This window comes from Mastigoproctus giganteus, chromosome 4, assembly GCF_048544385.1.
Source record: "Mastigoproctus giganteus isolate SK-2022 chromosome 4, ASM4854438v1, whole genome shotgun sequence".
In the NCBI taxonomy this organism is placed as follows: domain Eukaryota; kingdom Metazoa; phylum Arthropoda; class Arachnida; order Uropygi; family Thelyphonidae; genus Mastigoproctus; species Mastigoproctus giganteus.
Genome location: NC_143578.1, coordinates 109,741,070 through 109,756,347, shown reverse-complemented (window position 1 = coordinate 109,756,347; position 15,278 = coordinate 109,741,070). Strand labels below are relative to the sequence as shown.

The following is a 15,278-nucleotide window of genomic DNA, read 5'->3' as shown; positions in this document are numbered from 1 at the left end:
TGTAATACTTATTGCAAATAATGTCACACTGATCAAGGAACTCTGTGGTACTCTCCTCTTTTTCAAATGATTTGGATAAATTGTTCATGTATCTAACCTGAAACACACTGTGGCACATGAAGTTTTGTGTAAATTAGGATAACTGACCTCTCAAACTGAAAAAATGAAGATTTTGGAGTACACCATGACACCAGGTGGTATCAAAGACCTTCTCGATATCAAGATTAATCGTGACCAGATGTTGTCCTCCTATGAAGGCATTACGGATGTTTGCTTCTGTCCCATTCTTTCCAACCATACTGGTTACTATTTGGCAAGTTTTTAGTTTCCGGGAACCAGGTTAGCTACCTGAGAACCATTTTTTTCAGAATTTTGCCTAAACAGGTAGTCAGACAAATCTGCCTGTAGTTATGTGAAAAGGTCCTGGCTTCAGAAAGACTAGGATAATTGAGTGATGGCAGGAGTATAGTAAAGTATTTTCTAAGAATATTTGATTGTAATAATAACAATGTTCTTTTTGCTTTGTTGTTTAGTTGTTTTAACATTATGTAGTAGATTCCATCTGGATCAGCAGCACTAATGGATGTTTTATTGAGAGACCCTAAAAGTTCTATTAATGTGAATGACTGGTTGTATGGATGTGAAAATATCATAGAAAAATTGATCTTATGCTGTTCTGCAGATTCTTTAATTTGCTAAAAGATTGGGTAGTAGGTAGATACTGCTGATATACTATCAAATGATTCAGCTAAGGCATTTGCTATTTCGCCCAGAGAGGACAACTCCTTTCATTACAAGTTTAGTATTGAAGCAGGGGATTGCATATATTTGCCATTAAGTATTTGTATTTTCCTCCAGATAAGTCTGGTGTCTGTGGCCTTGTTTATACTTGAGGAAAAGCTAATCTGGGATTTTTTTTTTTTTTTTTTTTTGCTTTTCTTCTTATTTGGCAGAACTTGGCTTTCGGTCTTTTAAAGTTAGTTGTGGGGAATTTGCAAAACAAATTCCAAGCTCCATTTTTCTTCTATTTAGCTTATGTAATCCTGTAGAAAAATTAACAAAGGTAGGCTCACCAGTGTTCAAAAGGCCAAGCATAATGTAGCGATTCCATAGTTTTATCTCTCTTGTCAATTATTGGAGATCCCCAACAGTGAATGATGAGCACTGAAGTCTCCGAGTAAGCAGAACCAAAATTGTAGCTTGTCTATCAGATTTTCTAGGTCATCTGAGGAGAATGATAAATTAGGAGGATTTATATATAGATGCTATTGTAAGAGTAATATTAATTACAGTGTACACTGCCACTACTTCAAAATGAGTCTGAAGAGCAGCAACATGTTTGGATGGAACATTGTTTCTAACAAGAACCACTACCACCCCCTCCATGAGCTGACGAACCAGTACTCTTATCTCGTCTGAAGAGAGTGTAATTTATAATGTTAGGCATACTTGTGGATTTAAATAAGTTTCCTGTAGGCATATGCCTGCTGATTCGTATCAATGGATAAGATCATGTAAATCATCTTTTGTATTATGAAAGCCTCTACAACTCTACAATTCCATTAAGGATTCTTTCCATTATGAGATTTTGTTGGTTGTTTTTGTTTCTGACTGCTTTTTAGTTGTAGCTTGCTTGTATCAATCTACCTTTGCTTTGTCTTTCTTAGGAAAAAAAAAGGGGGGGGGGATGTTGTTATATCAATCTCATCAGTCACATAAAGTTCTAAAATTCCGTCATTTGATTCGTTCAATATCCATCTGGTGCTTGAAAGCAGTGGGTGCAGTTTTGTGGTTTCTGTTACTTTTCATTTTGCTGTCCAGTACATTGGCTGGAATGGTAATTGGAGTATTACTGGTTGTTCAGCTTTTTGTTGCAGCAAGGAATGTGCCCGATTGTCAATAGATAGATATGGAGGAACCGTAACAACTATTTGAATACCTATTAACTGAAAATGCTGACAGCCATGGCATATGTATGCTTTGGCTCTGTTTTGATTATTTGTCATCTCACCTCCGAATATGTGACTTTGTTCTCCACTTAATATTTCTGGATTTTTTTCCCTTGCTTTCATAGTTCACACAGTTTGGAGAATGATTACCCTCACAATTTGGACAATGAAGAGTGGTAGCAGTGCAATCAGATTGATTGTGCTCCTTTGATCCACAATTAGGACATACTGCCTCACCTCGACATGCAGTTTGGGAGTCCATATTTTTGGCACTTGTAGCATCTGATGGGATTCGGGATATAAAGAAGGACACGGCAATGGAGAAATAGCCTGCTCTTATGGATATTCATACGGACAGGAGATCTAAAAGTGAGAATTATACTCCTTGTGGAACAAGAATACTGTCTTTCCAAATCATAATTCTCCTTGCTTGGATTACTCTTTTTCATATAAAAAAGTAAACTACAGCCATTATCAATACACTGCGGGATGGAAGCTTCCTCGACAATTCATGTTGGAATGGACCATAATCTGCCATGCTGGTCCAGTGCGGGTTGGCAGAACAACCACATTTAGAAGTCAGGGGCTTGAACCCTGGTCTACTCAAAGAACTCCTGGCCACTCTGCTATGGAGACCACCTTTGAGAAAATGCTTTAGAAATCTCTCAGTGAATTGTTTGATCACAATAACACTTGGCACCTGGGACCTTCAGCTTCTGTAACTTCTTGACATATGATTTTACATCATCAGGTCATTTATCACTGTTATCATCATCTTAGTGCCAGCCACTAAAAATTCCTCCTCCAAGATTCTCTCAAAAACATGTGAATTGGGTCAAATTCAAAACAACCATAAGTTCAAAAATTCCTTACAACTTCCATGAAACAACATGAAAACATTAATAATCTTTCCAATGGTATTGCAAGAAATCTTGAAAATTTAGTCCAAAAGATCATCATTAAGACTACTCACAGTGCATAAAAAAAAAAGAGTAAACCTCCAAATTCGAACCTTGGCAGAAGAGAAAATTAAATCTAGCCAGATGGGCTGTCCATCATGGCAGTCATGAGTATCAACACAGCAGAAATTCTTAAAAGCTACTGAGAAAAATAAAACTCAAAGCTGGCACAAGTTCATTCAAGAAGTTGGTAATAAGGACTCCTGAGGACCTTTCCTACAAAAAATCTAGGAATAAGTCCCTTTCCAAAACAATTTACAATACTGTCATCACTGATAACACCAAATCCATCACATGGACTGACACAGTCAATAAGCAACAGAAATGCCCTCCTTTAATACAGACTGAAATTGATGCTGCAGTTGCAGAAATTAGGCCAAACAAACAACTAAGGGAAGAATATATAATAAATGCCTTTGTGAATCAATATTTCAAACTCCTTGGAAATCTGCTTTATCAAGATACTCCAGACCTTCAGAAAATCCAAGATCATGTAGGCCTATCAAACTCTTTGCAAATTTAGTAAAAATATTTGAGACCACTTTCCTTGAGAATTAAATATCTTCTCGTGGGCAATTTTTACTCCCAAAATCAGTATGGCTTCCATCCTTTTGCACCTCTTTCATCTTGTGAAATGTATTGAGCAGAATTATACCCTTGCTGTCTTTATTGACTCTGAGGGCACCTTCAATTCACTTTGTTGGGCTAACATCCTCAAATACCACAGGAAGGCCAATTGTACCTTGCAACTATACAACACTACTAGGCACTGCTTCAATGAGCAAATTTTGATGGTCATCGCAAAACATCGATTAGTTTTTAAAAAAGGTAATTAAAAAAATTAAACACTTCTCTTTCAGATATATTGGTAAACTTGGCCACCATTTTCAAATTTCATTGTATCCCCCCCAAAAGGTAACACTTGTCAGCAGAAAAAGGAAAGCACCTTTTACCTTTAAATATATCATCATGGTAAATAAACTTATGCTTTGCAAAAATACTAGTAACTTCCGTAAATCAAACTTTATTAATCCTTATATCCTGCATTATGGAGCTTGTCAAAGTACTTTGAATTTCTAAAGAAAGGGTCAACAGTTTGATTCCTGTTAGCAGAAAACATTTAACACTACCTTTTAAAGATTTATTATCCTTGCAAACTCCATAAAACTTTTTCCAAGCATGAAACCTTTAACTGGGGACAATCAGAACACATTTTTTTAATTCTTACAAATGATAAGCTCCTCTGCACGAAATTAAAACTCAATTGGGCTAAGGTAAAGAAAGCCCACACGAGAAGCATACAAAAGTTCGATGAAATTTATCGGTAAAAGTACTTTGCCGTAACGGCATTTGTATTGTTGCTCGCTCAGTAAACAGACAGTGGGTGTTATCGATCTGGAGTAAAAGTTGAATCCCACGGGAGCTTGAACCCTCCCGAAGTGGGGGGGAGCCTGATCTCTTTTTTCTTTAGACTCACTAATTGAATCACGAATAAAAACATATTGGAAGTTCTGGCGTCGTAAAAAGTGTCGTCGTAACGTAGTTTCACTGGTAAACCTTTTCGAAGTTTGCCGTGCTTCTCGTGTGGGCTTCCTTTACCTTTGCCTTTTTTTCTTAATAAACAATTTATCCACTACTCCACCAGTGATCCTAAAAATAAAAGGTCAGGTTACCCCCTCCACTTTGGGGGGGTTTCAATCTCCCATGGGATTCAATTTCTACTCCTGACCATTAACACCCACTGTATGTTTACTGAGCGAGCAAATACAAATGCCATTACGGCAAAGTACGTTTACCGGTAAATTTATCGAACCTTTGCGTGCTTCTCGTGTGGGCTTTCTTTACCTTCACCCTCAATTGAAACAAATGATTTAATATCACAACACTAATGATATATGCCTGTCTACTCCTCAGATATCACTTCTCTTTTAAATTTTTTATGAATGTTCATCACAAGGTACAGCCAGAACTAGCAGTCAGTCACATTCGAAAACATAACAGAAAACATTATCCCTGAAATGTGAGAAACAGGCATGAAGTAAAGAGAGTATAAAGTATTACAAATCAGATTTGTGATCTCATTGATGAATGCAAGTTACTAACAATGATCCATTAGTCCTAAAGATCGGTGGATTACACAGGATTAAGGCAAACAGTATAAATGAAACTAACTAAAATTTAAAATATTTTTACATATATCATCTAGTTTCTTTCAAATAACCATTCCAAAGAAAAAGAAACAAAACATAAACCCACACCTTTGTGGTCACCAGAGCTTACCCTTATTTGCAAGGTTATACACTATACCTGTAGAGATTACCAATGTGCAAGGTGACTTACAATCAACTAAAAAGAAACTATGTTAAAACTATACAAAGATCAACTGGTAGCATAAATTCATTTGTGAAATAGGGAACAAAGATCTGTGGAACCTTGTTTACATTCTAAAGCTATCAATTCTAAAGAAACTTATAACACTGTTGTGTCTCCTAATGTTTAATCCTTAAACTAGAATGATTTAGTCAACCAAATTACATCAGAGGGCGCTGGGATCGTGGAGGCAAACAGGTGGACTTCTGGCTGCTGAAAATGATAAGTAGTTTTGTTATTTTTCCCGTATTCTTCATTAATTAAGATAGTACATTGTGTTCTACAAGATATTAGCCAACCGGGCTAGCCGGGTGGGTAAAGTGCCTGCCTGGCAAACCAAAAGGTCGGGTTCAATTCCCGCCTCGGGCTTGGATCAAAGTACTGCAAAAACTTTGGGAGATGCATTATGGCCACAGAAGCCTATGTGCCAACAACTACCAAATAAAAAAAAATAAAAAAAAGATATTAAATAGGTGTTTGCATATTTTTTAAAATTTAACTAGTGATTTTTGTAATTTATGACTCACCGCTTGTACTGGTGTTGGCACACTGTTGAACTTGTCACCATTACACAGATCGAACGAAATAGCATAATGTATAACTGATAACGTAAAATAAGACAGCATAATACATAGCACTGTATTAGGAATCTGTTAGCTTAGTATAGCATTATCAATTAATCAAATTTTTTAATATTATTAAATTTTATCGTTAATTAAACAGTATTTAAACGGAAATCATGACCCAGACTAGAACTGCGAAGCAAAGTTCACAGAGTAGCAGGAGTGCTGTGGCTCGGGGAGAAACAAACTACAACACATAACAGTCTCAAAACGTGTGAAATTTGAAATGATTGCGGACATTTCAGGAACAGGACATAATCTAGCCAAGGAGGATGTCTTCATGTGTGCCAGATACCAAGAGTGCCAAGAAATTAGGAGCCAACTCAGCGTTCTGGTGGGTGTCTATGAGAGTTTGAGATGTAGGGTAGATGTCCTCGAAGAAGTCAATATGAGGGGAGCCCGTCAAGCTCTCAACTTCCCAACTCAACGCCAGAGCACACTCCTGTGTAGCAAGCAACACAGAGGCAATCGCCAAGGCAGAATGTGCTGGTCCCACAGGAACTAGTTATTGTTGGTGACTCTATTGTCAAGAAGATGGGGAATATATTATGCAAAAAGGATAGGTGGAACAGGTTGTTATTGTTATTTGGTTTTTAGAAGCATTAGCAACTAAGGCCATATTGCTCCGGGATATGCGTGGTCATTCCCTGACCTTTCCGCATCCTCCGTATTTGGTGGTGATGGGCTCGAACCCCGGTCTAATCAAGAAGCGTGTGCTACGGACTACTGCTCCTTCCCACCTGGCTACGGAGGCGCCTAGAGGTGGAACAGGACCAGGGTATTGTCTGACCAATTTGATTGGATACTATGATGTGGTCATAAAAGAAACTGGATGCAAAAACTAATTTTGATACCAACACTTGGATTTCGGGAAAGCTTTTGATACTGTTGCACATTGAACACTACTGTGCAAATTGGAGCGGTATGGCATTAAGAGCAAGTTGCTACAATGGATAAAGGGATGGTTGAGTGGGAGACGACAGAGAGTGGTAATCAATGGACACTGCTGTGTTCGTGAAATAATGTTATTAGGGTTCCCCAGGGTTCAGTGCTGGGCCCATTGTTGTTTTGTGTATTCATCAATGATATTGATGAGGGTATATCAGGCTTAACATCCAAGTTCGCAGATAATGCAAAGATTGGTAGGGTTGTTAATGACAGTACAGACAGTATTCTACTGCAACTGGATCTAGATAAATTGGGCAAGTGAACTGAGAAGTGGCAACTGAAGTTTTAACATTGACAAATGCAAAGTACTGCATATGGGTAGCAGTAACTCAAGAAAAATGTACCAACTGTGTGGTACTACGCGAAGGGAAGTGAAGAGTGAAAAAGATCTTGGGGTTAGTGTGCAGTCAGATATGAAGTACCCTGAGCAGCACAGACAGGCTGCCAGAGCAGGTCATGGAGTCTTGTCGATATATAGGAATTTTGCTAGCAGGGACAAGGAGATTTTTATCCCATTGTACAAGGCAATGGTCAGGCCACACCTTGAATACCATCTACAGGTCTGGAAGCCTCATTTTAGGAAGGATGTAGAGTTGTTAGAATGAGTACAAAGAATGGCAACAAGATTGCTGAGGGTGACAAAGGGGTGCTCTTACCAAGAAAGGCTTAAGTTCTGTAAATTATTGTGCCTGGAGACTAAGTACATGTGAGAATACATCTAATTGAGAATGGGGTGAGCAATCTCAATGCTGATAGGATTGCTCTTGCTCAGATTAAGAACCTAAGGGAGCATACCTTCAAACTGAGGAAAGACAGTTATAGAATAGATGTGTGAAAATTTGCCTTTAGCCAGCAGGTAGTTGATTGCTGGAAGACTTCCATCTTATTGTGGAAGTTGATGGCTTAAATAAATTTATGGCTGAGCTGCTTTTCCAGCTCAGCCATAAATTTATTTCACACATCTATTTCACACATCTACACATTTATTTCACACATCTATTCTATAACTGTCTTTCCTCAGTTTGAAGGTATGCTCCCTTAGGTTCTTAATCTGAGCAAGAGCAATCCTATCAGCATTGAGATTGCTCACCCCATTCTCAATTAGATGTATTCTCACATGTACTTATGTCTCACATGGAAAAGCATTTGGAGTGAATAGATGCGTGAAATGGGAGGGGTGTTTTTTTTGGCTGATGCTGCATAAGCTTGCTTTCTTGCATCACATGCCTCTGCTAATGCTAATGTTTTTGATAATCTATTTCCCACAGAAGATTCATTTTTTGATTTACTCATTCATCAAACAATTATGCTCTGGAAATCTAGAAGAAAATCCACCCCATACAACTCCTTCCTTTACTAAGAACTCTCTCTCTCTAATACAGATCTCTTCTTCTATGGTATGTAAGACTGACATCATATTCTGCATGTAAAGAGTTTTGTTTTAGAGCAATATGTTGTATACATAAAAATTGAATGTCCTCATTATAATGTGATGTGTCATTACCCACAACTTGTTAAAATTGGAATAATACATTCGATTTTATACTGGGTGTAGTATTCTTTTAACCTCACAGTTAGTAAAATATTTTGTAAATGCAAGTTGGTTCAGGTTTCATCAACTGTCAATCCATCCTTTAACTTACTGCTGAGTGCTTACATAAATGTTTGTTTTCTATTGCAAAGAGTCACTTCAATCAAATTTTTTATTTAATTGCAAAAACGATTCACGTAGGTACTTGTAGTACCTTTATGAATATTCCTTTCCAATTTATTTCTTTCTGGGAAAAAATACTATATGAATTCTAAAAATGAACATTTTCACATTATTAATAGTTAATTGTTAAAAAAAAAATTCAGAAACCTACAGTAATTTATTTCTTTTAATAGTCTAAAAAAACATAAAATGACATACCTTACACACGATGGCATTGTATATGAATATCATGTTCATTATGATAATGTACTTCCGATCAACATATATCATGTCCTTAATGATACAAATACAATACTCCTTCAAAAACATGTGACATCATTCCATCCTATTTTATTTTTTTATAAGCTAAAAAAGTAGATTTCTACGATTAACAGTGTTAAAACTAGCCAATATCCACAGTATTATTGCAGAGTTAGTACAAACTGGAACGTCAGGAAAACCAAAATTCAGGGAAACAGGTGAAAAACAATGAGACTTCCCTAAAAATCAATGGGTGCTCTGATCAGTGAGTTAGAGGCCTTCATGTGTACTATTTTGGGCTATTGCAGTCTGAGAGAACCTATTAGGACAAAATTGGAAAGGAGCAGAAGCTAAAAATTATAAATAGTACAGTTTTTGTTTCAATAACTAGAATAGCAACCTTGTCCAACAGAAGCTAGGCCATTTCCATAGCAATGGACTAGAATCTATGCTAAAATCTGCTGTGATAGAATTGATTAGCAAATGTAATAGTATGGTTCCTCTTTTCATGAAACTTTTAGAAAGCTGAAAGGAGTGTCAAAAGATTCCATTCCTACAAGAATAATTTCACTGACACGATCTGAGCAAACATTGACATCAGAAGTTTTGAAAAAATAATCCAACCAAGAACTAGAAGAAAAGAAATTTCGTAGGTCATCGCATTTTGCATTCTTATAATGCAAATGGCTCTTCCAAACACGAGGTTGGGAAGAGCCATGAAGTAAAGGCTCCATTGGAGAAGAGAATCACCAAGTTGTGATCTGAGGTGCCTAAAGGACCACTCATTTTGACAGTGTACATAGAAGGGTTGTTTGTGAGAAAAAAATCAAGTGTGCTGGCTGTAGGATTGTGGTTAGGATTGTCAGGTATTCTGGTAGGTAAATGAACAATCTGTGCGACATCAATAGTAATTGCAAAAGCCTCGGCATCTCGACAACTGGGTCTGTGTGACTAGAAAACAGAAGCCAGCTGGAGTTGTGAACATTAAAATCACCAAGGAAAATTGGATTGGAGAAAGTCGAGTTGCAAAGAGAGGAAGTCAAAGAGTTCCAAGTGATTAGTGGCATTGGGAGAACTGTAGATAAAACAGATGATTTTAACAGAATGAGGTAGAGAGATTTTAAGCCAGAGAAATTACCAAGTCTCTGACAGGGAATATTGAAACAGACATATGCACAAGTACCACCTTTGAGGTGAAAGGAATCATATAGCGAATAATTTTGGCAACTTAGATGAGCAGTGGTTGAATCAACTTATAACTGAGATTCTGTCAGAAAAAAATATACATGGGGTTTGGCAGATGTTGTTGTTGTTTAATTGGTTTTTAGGAGCATTAGCAACTAAGGCCATATTGCTCCGGGATATGCGGTGGTCGTTCCCTGACCTTTCCGCGTCCTCCGTATTTGGTGGTGAGGTGCTTGAACCCCAGTCTAATCAATAAGCGTGTGCTACTCACTGCTGCTCCTTCCCAGGGTTTGGCAGACTGTGAGTGGAAATGAACATCATTGAGATTAGAACTGAGACCATGTATATTTGTGAAATGAACTAGGAAGTGTTTGGGAGGTTTAGATCCTTTCATAGATAAGTTTGCTCTATTAATTTGACAATTCATGGTGTATTGGCTGACCGGGCTAGTCGGGAAGGGGGGTAAGTGCCTGCCTGGTAACCCAAAGGTCGTGGGTTTGAATCCTGCCTCGGGCTTGGATCAAAGTACTGCAAAAACCTTGGGAGGTGCATTATGGCCACAGAAGCTGATGCGCCAACAACTACCAAAACAAAAAAAAAAAAAAAAAAAATGGTGTACTGAATAGCAAGAAAAAGTGGGAGGGGGGGAACATGCTGTATGAAGTTATGAAATTTTTGGACATGGTAAGAATATACCCAGATCCTTGACATAGCATGGCCTCGACAATGCCTCCCACATACACACTACTCGGACTCCCTCCAGTCACTATCTGGCAGAGTAGAGGTAGCAAGATTATACATTAGCTGATCCAGAAACCTCTCAGAGATTTACCAATAGGTTCAGTCCGGTGTACTAACTATTGGCCGGCTTGCAAACACTGTTTTAAAGCTGTACCCTTGAAATGTATGGAAGTTTTGATCTCACCATGGTGGTGATCATCATCACCTCAAAAGACATCAAACATACTGCATGATGGAAGAGATGGGGAAGGGTTGACTGGAACTTAGCTCTGGAGACTAAACATGGGGTTCCACCACTTCTAGGGTCTAATAAGCAAAGTGGTGGTATTACACCAGTTGATGAGAGTCATCTACCACCTAGTATTGCCTGCTAACACAGAGGGATGGCATTCCTCCATCTGGTGTGGGCACCACACCTTGACCCCTGTTAACGTTGGTTCACACCTGGGTGGTCACTCACAGTGTGCAAGTGCATGGGGATTACACGAGGATTACTAACAGTCCCACCATCATGAAGGTGCAAGCAGAGGATTTGGATGTCACAGACTGACCAGACATTGCCAATATTGGGTCCACTTGACTTGGGTGTCACCCGAATATCAGTTCCATCAGCATTTTAGACTCCCAGGTAGCAAGCACAACTTGTCTGGCAAATCTGAGAGAATGTCTGCAACAGCCTCAAGGGCCAATTTACAACAAAGTGACCACATCAAACTACGTACATCAACCCAAACTTAAAATTCTACATACAAATCTATATCAATTTGACAGGAGTTTAAATCTACTGTGGCAACCTTGTTCAAACAGAAATATATAGAGTACCCATTGTTGAAGCAGAACTGTATTTAAATATCATCCCCTCTTAACAAGACAGAAATCTACTAAATCGGTGCAAATAAAACAAGATGTATTATTGCACTTTTCAAAACCAGTCGTGAGTAGATTTTACATTGCAACTGCAGTTGAAAGTGAGAAAATTTTCTTGAAAGAGGTACAGACAATTGCCCAAAGGCATAGCAGGTTGAAAAGTGACAGAGGAAGGTACTAAGGATTAACAGGCACTGTTAATCCTTATAATGAAGCTATGTTGAGAACTTAGCACTTATTGTATGAACCATCCAGATATGCTGACCATTACACTGTGGTTATAACCTTATTTGAATGTTTAGTGGTTAGAGTGCCTCACCTACTTCAACATCTGGACACACATACCTGAGGCGAGTATCACCTCCTCTAAAAAGTCTGAAGAAGGGATTGAAAAGAACCTCGAAACTCTGCCAATATTTTTAATTTAGATTGATATAGTAACACTTCAATTAAGACATTTTAAAATATTCACATGGTATAACAGTGTAGTTAGTTGACATTTAATCTATATGTATAAATAAACACATATGGCCCCCTTTTCACACAATCATATATCTTATTCTCTTTTAAATACACTTTTTTTTTTCCCTTTGAAATTTCTCCTTTTGCAAATAATCATGTTAAAGCAGTTAATAATCTGCTTAAAAGAACCAATTCATTCCATATTAAAACAAAGAAAAAAAGATGAAATAAACAAACCACATGGCAGTTCAAAGTGGGCCTCAAGGAGGACACTATGTCCAGTAGGCACTTTGGTTCCAACAACTTCCCCATCCTCCATAACTAATTCTGCATCTAAAGATAACCACTGGCCCTCACCAACCTATAAAAATAATTAAAAAAATATACATTATATATTGGTAGGCTTTCATGGATAAAACAGAACTTCACTTTTTCGTGGATTTATAAAAAATAAAAATTAAGAATAAGGTTTCAGAATAAAACAACTTTTTTTAAAAAAGACAATCAGTTTACACTATACATTAGACAATAAAATTCAATTAAGTAATTATAGTTGAACAAAGCTAAAACAAATTTCTTTCCTTTTATGATGCTTTAAATATGATGGATAGTTAGAATGTGGCTCATTTCAGTGACTCAGGTCACCCAGCTGAATGATCGATTCAAGTTATTAATAATCTCATGATCAGAAACATTAAGCAGAGTTGTAACCAACAACCTTTGCACCAATATTGACATCTGATATATCAATCAGTACTATAGTTACAGTTTACTTCTGATATATGTCTGAAATTAAATGAGAAATTCCACAACATGCTAAGTTATGCATTGCATAAGTTAGCAACATGCTGCTTTATGCAAGGCTTGACAAAATACCGATATGAACACATTAATAGCAGGTGGTAAAAGATAGCAGAAAACAGAATAACACATTGCACAATGAGAAGAGGGAAAAGTGGAAATACAACTCACCATAAAATACAACACAACATAGCTGGTGCCATTTCCAGAAACATAATAGGTGTAATTCTGCACTAGGTATAAAAGTACATAGCTGAAAACTTTCAACTTTCAAAAAATAGGAAAAGAAAACTGGAGATATAAATATAGAATTCATTGTAAGGAGATTTTACTGAAAAAGCAAGCTTTTGTAAAGTCCATACAGCACTTTAAATTGCACTGAAAAAAAAAATACTTATTCTACATAAAAATGCAGCCATAGCCTGTTTATCCAGTACAGTACTCTTTAAAATATTAATTTACCTAATATTTTTCTGACTGTAGATTTCTGTTTGGATATTTTGATTGCTTCAAGAAAGATATTGTTGCAACTTTTGAAAGATATTGTTGCAACATTGTTGCAACTTACCCTCTACTAAAATATGAAATCAAAGTTTTATTCATAGTACAGGATGATCAAGACCTGCCTGCCAGGAACATTTCTAAAGATTCACCAAAAAGAGAAGATCTGAACAAACTTTTGCTTTTCTAACCTGGCTAAACATTCTCACACACTTATCTCTGCCATGAGGAATTTCTAAAAAGATAAGCATGACACCAGATAATTTGTTATATTCTACACTGGGCATAATGTCTGAGTTTAGGCTTAATGCTTAAGTTTGCAGATGATATGCAGGGTAGAAATGCATTAGCAACAATTGTGAAGTGGATGATTCAAAAAATTTCTGGTAAAAGTGGAGTGTCTTCTCTATTTAGATTCTGGCTCAGAATCACCAAAAAATTCCGTTAAGCAAAAGTGCTTATTTGAGGATAAGGTAAAAGGCATGAAGATCTCTGTTGAAAGTTTGCAAAAAAGAAATACATGACTTTTGAAGCCAGATCCTTGAGGCTGTCACAGACATTCACCCAGATATGCCAGACAAGCTGTACTTGCGACCTGGAAGTCTAAAATGCTGATGGAACTGATGTTCGGGTAACACTCAAGTCAAGTGGACCCGATTTGGGAAATGTCCGGACAGTCTGTGACACCCAAATCCTCTGCTTATATCTTCACAATGGTGGGACTATTAGTAATCCTCGGTGTAACACCCATGCACCAACACACTGTGGGTGACCAACCAGGTATGAACCAATGTAAGCAGGAGTTGAGGTGTGGCGCCCACACCACACCACATGGAGGATTGCCGCTCCTTGGTATTACCAGGCAATACTAGGTAGTAGATAACTTTCATCAACCTGTGCAATACCATGACTTTGCTTATTGGAGGCTGGAAGTGGTGGAATCCATGTTTAGTCTCCAGAGTTCTGGTCAACCCTTCCTCATCTCTTCCATCATGCATATGACTGATGACTTTTGAGGTTATGATGGACATCATGGCAAAATCGAATCTTCCTTAAATTTCGAGAGTACAGCTCTAAAACAGGGTTCACAAGCCGGCCACTAGTTAGTACACAGGACCGAACCCATTGGTAACTCTTTAGGAGGATTCCGGATCAGCTAGTGTATAATCTTGATACCTCTACTCTGCCAGATAGTGACTGGAGGGAGTCCGAGTAGTGTGTATGTGGGGGGGGGGGCACTGTCGAGGCCATGTTATGTCAAGGATCTGGGTATTATCTTACCATGTGTACACCATATCCAAAAATTTCATTACTTCATACAGCATGTCCCTCCCCACTTTTTCTTACTATTGAATACACAACAAATTGTCAAACTAATAGAGTAAGCTTATGTGCAAAAAGATGTAAACCGCCCAAACACTTCCTAGTTCATTTCACAAATATACATGGTCTCAATTCTAATCTCAATGATGTCCATTTCCACATGCAGTCTGCCAAACCCCATGTACTTTTTCTGACAGAAACTCAGCTATCGGTTGATTCAACTACTGCTCACCTCAGTTGCCCAAATTATTCGCTGTATGATTCCTTTCACCTCAAAGGTGGTACTTGTGCTTATGTCCGTTCTGATATTCCCTGTCAGAGACTGTAATTTGAAATCTCCTCTGGCTTAAAATTTCTCTCAACCTCGATCGGTCAAATTCATCTGTTGTCTCTACCATTCTCCCAACTCCACTAATCACTTGGAGCTCTCCGACTTCCTCTCTTTGCAGCTTGACTTCTCCAGTCCAACTTGCCTAACAGTGAGGTAATTTTCCTTGGTGATTTTAATGTTCACAACTCCAGCTGGCTTCCGTTTTCTAGTCACACTGACCCAGCTGGTCGAGATGCTGAGGCTTTTGCAATTACTAATGACCTG

The 15,278-nt window shown here is 37.8% G+C and overlaps 1 protein-coding gene across 1 annotated transcript in view; it reads right to left on the bottom strand.

Moving 5' to 3' along the window:
• The window catches only part of unc-13 (protein unc13 homolog), a 1,321,962-nt gene that overhangs the window by 1,185,791 nt on the left and 120,893 nt on the right, over positions 1-15,278 (bottom strand). Inside the window, exon 5 of the mRNA XM_090372343.1 lies at positions 12,299-12,419. Within this exon, the coding sequence (XP_090228469.1) occupies positions 12,299-12,419 (121 nt within the window). The remainder of the gene's footprint in view (positions 1-12,298; positions 12,420-15,278) is intronic.